This window comes from Lycorma delicatula, chromosome 6 (genome assembly GCF_047948215.1).
Source record: "Lycorma delicatula isolate Av1 chromosome 6, ASM4794821v1, whole genome shotgun sequence".
Taxonomy (NCBI): Eukaryota; Metazoa; Arthropoda; class Insecta; order Hemiptera; family Fulgoridae; genus Lycorma; species Lycorma delicatula.
This window is the reverse complement of record NC_134460.1, coordinates 161,978,979-161,988,592: the sequence shown is the minus strand read 5'-3', so window position 1 is coordinate 161,988,592 and position 9,614 is coordinate 161,978,979. Positions and strand designations below refer to the sequence as shown.

The 9,614-nt window shown below is 27.6% G+C and overlaps 1 protein-coding gene across 5 annotated transcripts in view; it reads left to right on the top strand.

The window, feature by feature from the left end:
- The first annotated feature begins 1,399 nt into the window (after window positions 1-1,399).
- Window positions 1,400-9,614, top strand: part of LOC142326431 (protein FAM135A) — a 118,537-nt gene continuing 110,322 nt past the window's right edge. For 3 of the 5 annotated variants that reach the window (XM_075368928.1, XM_075368925.1, XM_075368930.1), the window contains exons 1-2: window positions 1,400-1,632; window positions 2,696-2,811. In XM_075368928.1, coding sequence (XP_075225043.1) covers window positions 2,735-2,811 — 77 coding nt within the window. In that variant the 5' untranslated portion in view covers window positions 1,400-1,632; window positions 2,696-2,734. Of the gene's footprint in view, window positions 1,633-2,350; window positions 2,460-2,695; window positions 2,812-9,614 lie in introns of those variants that run through there. The other 2 variants (XM_075368926.1, XM_075368927.1) reach the window with 2 other exon arrangements.

Here is a 9,614-nt window from a genome sequence, read left to right as displayed (position 1 = left end):
GTATTTTTAGAGCATGGGTAAAATCCCCTTGCTCAATTAGGTCCCGATAATTTCTGTAAGTAGTAGTGGGAGGAAAATGTGGTTCGGAATGTGTAGTAGAAATAGATCTGACCGAAGAGTCATATTTTAATATGTGAAAAGTATGGGAAAGGTTAATTTATTTGTGAAAGACTAGTTAAGATCAAACAAAAAAATATAACTGAAGAAAAATGCTGTAGTAGTTTTCAATAAATTAATTGCGGATGTTACATGAAAGCAGCTAGATAAGCTATTGGAGAAAATTTAAAGCAGTTAGATAAATCAGCAAAAAAATTGGGGAATAAGAAAAATTATAATTAATAAAGGGTTCTTTCTAGAAAGCTTTAGTATTTTAATAACACTTTTAACACAATTCAGTTACGCATATCGCTGATAAAAATATTATTATGTACTTTTACAGTCTTAGTTACATTATTTTTAAAAGTTTGTTTGGTTACAAACGAGTAACGACCACCAAGTTGGTCTAGTGCTGAACGCGCTTCGCAAATCAGCTGATTTCGAAGTCGATAGTTCCAACCTTCAAATCCTAGTTAAGGCAGTTACTTTTATACGGATTTGAATACTAGATCGTGGATACCGGTGTTCTTTTGTGGTCGGGTTTCAATTAACCACACATACAGAAATGGTCGACCTGAGACTGTACAAGACTACACTTCACTTACACTCATCATCCTCGTTCATTCTCTGAAGTAATACCTGCCGGTGATTCTAAGAGGCTAAACAGGAAGAAAAAAAGTTTGACTAGCATGCCTCAACCGTTCTTTGATTAGTAACTGCTGCCATTCTTTGTTTGGTAACTATCTTCGATCCCGTTACGTGTTCCATAAACGAAAAATACTATTTCAGATGAACCGGTAGTTGATTATAATTTATGTAATAGTGATGTTAGTCCAAACTGACCAGTGGGTTAAACTTAGATTTTGAAGGCGATCGCAGAAGAGTTGGCTGCGCTTCGCATTCGGGAGATTGCCGTTTTAAATGTTGTCTTTTAACAGCTCTTCTGGTCGTTTGCTTTTTTTATATTTAAATACATAGTCACACAAATTTTGGCCTAATTAATTGTTATCACATGCGTAATGAGTATAACCTTTAGTGAACTGTTGTTACTATAATAGTCTGTTTGATAAAATAATTCAGACCGTTTGAAATGTATTTTTTAAACTGAATTAATAAAATGTATCCGAACTTATTCATACATCTTCGTTTGCAATTAGTTTGGTTTACGTATTTATCCGAAATATTTGGTGAATTTATCAGTGCTATTAGTTGAATGAAACCTTATAAAATTTACCCATTAGCCTGGTTTTGCATTCATTTAGAAATTTTTTTGAATAAGTTGGCAATATGTTCAGCTGGGTGTCTAGTGCAGCGGGTTTGTCATCTGTCGTCAGTTTTCATTCAGTACTATCCTAGTGTCGTGTTGTTTGTATGTTTGTGGGTATGTATTCTGATGGTGCTTCAATATTATTGAGAGTTCATTGTCAGAGTTCGTTGTTATTAATGTGAAAAAAGTTGTATGTTATGTTCACCAAAATCGATATGTAATGAATCGTCGGCGGCCTAGACTTGTACTACAGCAGTCATGAGGTCGAGGTGCGTAAACGTTAATTATGATTTTGTTGAAAGCATTTGTCAAAACTCTGTTAATGCCGACGTTTTGTATTTTTATGATTTATTGTTGTACATTCTGTTTGCCTAAAATAAGTTATATTTTATTCTTTATGAGCAATATTCTTTTGTGTTGAATTCATTGAAAACAAAAATTTAATGTATTATAATTCAAATATTAAGATTTGAAGTATGATATTGTTTAAAGAAATCTTCTGGTTCACTTTTGTTACGTAGTAATAGAAACGTTTATTTAGTATATTAATCTAAATACGTTATACAATCAAGTCACTACTGTTCGATGCGTAACGTACCCTAATAATCCTATAAATATCATTGTAATCTGGCTGAGGTCAATGAATTTGACGCGTTTTATCATTTAATAGAAAAAAAAGATCTTTGCTATTAAATGTAGTTTATTTTGTTAGCAAGTGTTTACTTCAGACAAAAAGCTGAACACTGATGTCCCTGTGAAATTGTTGGTGATAAATTAAAATTTTCTAACTTTCGTGTAATTGAAATAAAACAAGCTTTTGTGTAATTTTAATATATTTTTATAAGATTCGTTTATTATCTTGTGGACAGTTTTGGCAGAAACTTAATGAACAATAATGTTTATAATTAATTTATTTACTTACGTTCGTTTGGGCGTTTGAATCGTGTAGGCTAGATTATTGCAGAGTTTGTGTCAAAAACACTTATCGCGTAATTTGTGTTATTCATTATGTATTTTATCTGAAATTAATAGATTATTAACATTCGTGATTATAGTAATTTCTTAATTAGCATTCTTTTTGTAACAAAAAAAATAGGTAGAGTAGGTTTGAAAATTTAATTTAGTATTTTCAGAAAATTGTAATATACAATTAAGAGAGAAAGTGGTAAATAGAAACTAGATTTATTGTTTGGAATGATAGATGCCGTATGTAAAGATTATTTTGATAATTAAGATAATTCATGTCACTATGTTATTTGAGTAACACCTGATTTATATCTTTCACTACTTCAATTGTTAAATTAGATAACTTATTTAAGTATTCTGTTGCAGGATGGCAGCAAACAAATTGTGTCACTGTGCCTCACCGGCATGAGTGAGTTGCAGGCAACTGTGGAGTTCTCTGTTGAGCTCTACAAATTTTATAATATAGACCTCTTTCAAAGAGGGTATGTATATATAATTAGTTATTTAGTGATTGCTGTTGTTTATTTGGATATGAAGTTGGATGTCAATTAATGATTAATGTAAATAAGCCATTGGATTCTAAAGGTCTGTTTTTACATGGGGAGGTGAAAATAGTGTCCACAAATTAATTTATATTTTAGACTCTTTAAGTATGTTTTTCTGGAGATAACCCTAATTTCTATTTAAACACCAGAAGAAGAAGGAAAATAATATAATATTTATTTGATCAACCTAAGTACAGAACAATAATTAAAGTAGGATGACACTTATTTTTTCATATATGCAAAAACGTTTTTGAAAATTTCTCACATCATCAGTTGCAATACATTTTTTTTTTTCAAACTGTTCACATCAAATTATGTATTATACATAAATATTATAAAATAATTTTTTACTTTTTATAAAAAACAGTAAAAACTTGTTAAAATTTCATTATTAAATTTTTTAAATGTGAGTAACAAAAACAATTATTCAAAGTTAAAAATTAAAATTAAACATTATTTTTTATATATTATATTTAAAGATTAAAATTAAAAATGAAACATAATAAGTTAAAAATTTCATATATAGAAATATGATGCCAATTGATAAAAATAAAAATAAACTAAAAAAAAATAAATAGTTTAAATAGCTAGCAAATGTTACATTAGACCACATGTATATTTTTTCTATTTGAACTATTTATTTCTTTTTTTGTTTATTTTTATCAATTGATGTTATAATTCTATATATGTAATTTTTAACGTTTAATGTTTAATTTTTTAATATAATGTATAAAAAAATAGTATTTAATTTTAATTTCAATTTTTAACTTTGAATTATCGATTTTTATAACTTATATTTAAAATATCTAATAAGAAATTTTAACAAAGTTTTTATTATTTTTTATAAAAAGTAAAAAATCATTTTATAATATTTTTGTGTAATATGTAATTTCATGTAGACAGTTGGAAAAAAAATGTATTGCAACTGATAATGCGAGTAATTCGCGAAAATGTTTTTGCATGTATGATAAAATAAGGTGTCATATGTTACCTTATTTATTGTTTTGTACTTAGGTTGATCAAATAAATATAATTTTGTATATTAGTACAGAGGGAAATGAATCTTAAAAGAATTGATTTTAGAAAAATAAGTATATATACCTATATATCAAATACAAAAGTATAAAAACAGTTTACCACCAAGAGTACAGAATAAAATAATGCTTCTTACCTTAAGCTTATTATTATTTCATAATAGCGTTTTCGAGGGTTTCCCTCATTAATAAAATGTTTTCTTTTTAAAAACTCATACGTTAAAATTGTAAACATATAAAAATATGGGTACTTGCATATTAACGCCACCACAGCTACAGCTTTATTTATAAACAAAGTAGTCAATCGGATTTCGGTGGAAAATGGGCCGATATAGAGTTTAACATAGATTCAAAACAGTCTCTTTATTAATTTTAATAAATGGATATTTATATTTATTTATTTTATAAAGAGACTGTTCATTTTCCACCGAAATCCGATTGACTAGTTTGTTTTCAAATAAAGCTGTAGCTGCGGTAGCGTTAATACATAAGTACCAAAATATGTAGTTGTTAAAATTAAATTAAATTAAAATTAATTACAAGCATGTTAAATGAAAGCTATACATTACACACATAATAATAAAGAAAAACTAGATTCAGAAATAGATGTTATATAATGTATTGCAGTAAAAAGGGATATAACACAATATTAATTAATAATATTTATAAAAAAACAGAAATTAAAATCTAATAATGAAACAATATTGATAATTATAAATAATAAAAGTCTTGATGAAAATATTCATATAAAATATTCCTATACTACAATGATAAAAAATATAAAGTAGTTTGTAGACCATACAATCATATAATAAAACATTTAAAATTTCATAAAGATGATCCTAATAATTTGTGATCCTATAAAATAACATCCAATGATTGTAACAAAATGTATACTGGGAAAACTAGTAGATCATTTAGGGAAAGGTTTGCAGAACATTTTAGCTCTTATAAAAACAAGTTAGGTTTCTCCAGTCTTGTAGACCATTTAATAATCAATAAACATTAAATCACAGATTTGAAAAAAATTTTAATGTAATAGAAATTGTAGAAGTATGTGATAATAATAATAAAAAAATTACATATTTTAGAAAAATATATTATATATACAAGTACAGACAAAAGTTTAATTTGATTAATATACAGACAGAATTTGATAATGATTTTCTTATTAAAACCACCTTAGATAGCAGCACATTTATATAATTTAAATAAATTCAAATAACTTCAGTACAGTACTGTATGTGTGACCAGCCACATACATTTTTTAATTCTTATTTTATATATTATATATTTTTATATGTTTACAATTTTAATGTTTTAAGTTTAATGAATGATTTTTTTAAAAGAATAAGTTTTATTAAATGATGATGAGGGAAACCCTCGAAAGCGCTATTGAGAAATAACAATAAGCATAAGGTAAGAAGCATTATTGAATTCTGTACTCTTGGTGATAAACTGTTTTTATACTTTTGTCTTTGGCATAATTAATACAGAGGGGGATATGGACAAATACAAATGATAGATGCTGTAATGAAAAGAATTCTTGGCAGTGGTAAAAATTCATTGTCTTGAAAATTTCTGTCTTTTTTGAAAAACAACATTTTTTGACAGCAAGTTGCTGCAGTATGTCAGCAGAATTTTGATTACGGTATCTTTTTGCTTGAGAACTTTAGGGTCCATCCTGGCATGAATAGTCTTTTATAACATTGATATCCTAATGCAAAATTTGAATCTTTTGGTCACTCTTAACCCATGAGCATGGGAGATGCAGTCTTCCTGTGGGTCTCAGTAAGCATTTAAAAACATTTTGTTGGTGTTTTGTTCAATTTTTAAAAAAAATTTCAAACTGTTATGTCTCACACCCTTTAGCATTATTCTGGCTCATTACAGAAACCAATTGTATTAAACGGTGACTCACAGTTGATTTGGCCTAACTCTAATGAGCTCATAAACAGTTTTCCCTGTTTTCTCTAAGAGGTAAAAAAACAGTCTTGTTATTTAACAGATACACACGTCGTATTTTATACTTAAAGTAAACTTTTGGTTAGATTAATAAGCATTAGAAGTGCTTCATTGTAAGTTGTTATAAACACTAGCATGATCTAGTTAAAAATGATCTGGTAAAAAAAGTGAATTACATGTAATTCACTTTTTTTACCAGAAAATAACACCTAAAAGTAATGAATTTGAATTTTTGCATGTGTTAGTTTCATACTGATTAACCCTTATCTTAATAATCACATTCTTTTATTAGATTAGTATGATTACATCAAATCTTCTGCAACTAAGCGAATTAAATATATCCATGAAACAATTCTAATGTCCAGGAAAGAAGTGCATGCAGGACATTATGACAAAGTAATGAGTAATGAATGAATGGATTAATAGATTATTATCTGATTTGAATGTTCTTTATATGCATAAATAGTTTGTGTTAGGTTTTCATATGAATGTGTTCTTTGTTTTATTAATGTTGTAGGAAAAAATATAGAGTATTGTTTACTACTAGGCTGCCACTCAATTTTTGTAATATTGTAAAATGTCTGATAAGAATATTTATAGTTAGTTTAAAGGCTAGAAAGGATGAAATAAAATTGTTCCTTCGACTTGATTATTCATCTCTGTCTTATGTATATAGATGTTACTTAGCACAGTGCTCTTATTTTTACACGGATTTGAATACTAAATCGTGGATACTTTGGTGGTTGGGTTTCAATTAACACATCTCAGGAATGGTCGAACTGAAAATGAAGACTACACTTCATTTACACTAATACATATCATCCTCATTTATCCTCTGAAGTATTATCTGAACGGTAATTACTGGAGGCTAAACAGGAAAAAGAAGTCATGGACATAAATGCACACACACAAATAGAAAAAGGCTGTGGCACAAGGTACCTCAAACATGCCCTGTTTTGAAAATCTTTAATCCGTTTTTGTAAGGCAGTTAGCTGTATTTAGTTTAAAATATGTAAAAAATCAAACAGGTATTTATAACAATTCTACAGCAATATCAGAGCTCTAAAATTACTATATCTCAGTAGTGAAGGAAACTATTTAAAATAACCTGCTATTGGAGACCAACATTTCTTCAAAGTGGGACAAGTTCTGAAATTATGATTTCCTAATCTTTAAAAGTATTAAACATATTGAATTGTACTAGGCAGTACTATATGAATATTAAAAAAAATAGATATCTGGCTTAATAGTTAATAATTATCAATTTAAGTTATGATGCAGTAGATTTAATGATTTTGTGAGTAGGTGTTTTATATTCTTTCTTTCTCTATTGTGTGATGTATTATTTAATTTTTACTGAAATAGAAGTTGTTGAAGGAGTTCAAAATCAGTAAAAAACATACATACATATATATAGTCTCTTTTTTGTTTTGTGTTTATATTGACAGATTTTTTTTTAACTTTCTAGATTCACAATATTGTTCTAGTATTTTATGGTTTTTATTTTATTTTTTTTATAAATTATAAATGTTCTTTGAAGCATCTATTACATTCAGATTTTTCAAGTTATAAATTTAATTTTTTTATTATGAAAAATTCTTTCTTACCTTAATCTTTAGTGTCTATTCTGCATTCCTACTTCATTATTTAGTATGAATAGTTAATTTAGTAGATATTTTTTATAGAGATTTTGTTATTTTTTTCTTCAATGCACGTATTTGACTAATGATGACCTAATATACGATTTTAAACAATTATTTTGCATGCAAAACAGATTTTGTTACTAAAAAAAGTTATTTTTTTATTAAAAATAACTTAATTACTTCACTTACCTGAACAGGATTTTGATGAAATAATCTCAATAAATGTCTATGCATGTTATAGCGGTTAAATTTTCAAAATTGTTTTTCTCTAACTATTTAACCTATTCTAAGTTGTTTTTATAGTTCTTTTATGATGAAATATTTTGATGCAGAGGACTGCACGTAGTCCTCCTGCATCTGTACAGTGGTATCTTGTGTTATGCTGTTTTTTGTTGTGAGGAAACACATCTTGAGGCATTTGATCTCTTTTCTGTGGTTGTTACATATTCCAGAAAGTGTTGTTCCTACAATCTCAACATGTCTTCTTTGAGAAGTACCCTTCCTTTCTTGGGTATCTTGATGAAGTGTTTGTTAACAGTTGTTTCAGCTAAAACCTTTGTAGAGATCTGTATTTTCCTCCACGCTTTTGATAAAAAAAATATGCTTTGAATACACACATATTTACAAATTCTTACACGCATATTTGAATTCTTTCTTATACCAAATCTTCTGCCGCTTATGCTCAAGAAAGTTTGTGCCAAGCGTTTGTATGTACTATTCTGCTGAATATTCTTATGAAACTATTATAATCATTTATAACAGATGGAACTATGATATGACCTTCCTCTTTACTTCAACTGGAGAAACTTCACGTACAGTCGACAAACTTAGCGCTTCTCTTTTATTACACCATTTTAAAAGCATAATTTTTCCTGATTTTTCACTGACCACTATCATTTCATACTTTATTAATTTTTGCACAGGAAAACTTTTAGGGGCATCCTTTCTATTTTGCGGTAACTGTTCCCACCAGATCTGTGTACTTGCCTTTTAGGACAATAGCTAGTTCTAGACTTCAAAAAAGGCATTAGATTGACAACCAGGTAAAGACCAAAAATTTCTAATTTAACAGGGAAAGCAAAAAGCTGAAGAGGAACATTGCAGTGGACTTCTGAGGATGACAATCTGATAAGAACCAATATTTCTGATTATTCTTTATTACACTTCACTTATCTGTAATGTTATTATGATGCAGAATTATAAAAAAAATAGTTACGGAACAAAAAATTAATTTAAAATGAGTTAAAGTTTAAAAATTAAAAAAAAAATTAATCTGAAAATATAGCCCATTTTTTCTTGCATAAACTTTTTTATTCTCATAACTTTAGTAATGGGCCTACTTATTTAAGGAAACAAAAAACTGTTAATTGTCTTTTAATAGATGACCTATAAAATATTACTGATGATCTAAATATTATTTACTGAAAATATTATTTCAATTAAAACATTAAAATAATTTTTCATCATTGAAAAGAAAAACATACTTTATACAAATGAAATTAGAGGCACTTTTGGTTGTTCGTTGATCTATAAAATTGAGAATGTAGTTTATCCTTATCACAGTTTTGTTTTTGTTAACATTATCGTTATTAATAATTTCTAAAAAAAATGTAATTTGTAATTGCTAAAAAGCAAAGATAATGTTGTTTTCTTTTAACATAAAACCATACTTTTTAAACTGAACCATAAAGTAAAACTGTAACTGTTGTCTGACACATTCACTTTCATTTGATGCACTAGGCTGAAGGGTGCATATCATTATTGTAAACTGATGGAGGAATATATCTTTTACATGTTTACTGGATTTTTAATATTAGTTTTATTTTACACTTAGCATACCGCACAGGTGTTTTAAATTGTTTTAATTTTTAAGGTGAATTTTTAATCTTCTATAGTAATTTTATGTCTGTGCACTGATAACAACACCTTGTTATGTGCCCAGGAAAGATGTTTTTTTACATCCATCAACTTCTTTGCATTTATTGGAATCAACTCATGATAAGCAGGGGCACGTGCTTAATACTACCCACTACTACTATAATACTACTTAATATTACTGAAGTTGGTTGTTACCTTCAAAGCTTTAAAAGTTTCTTTT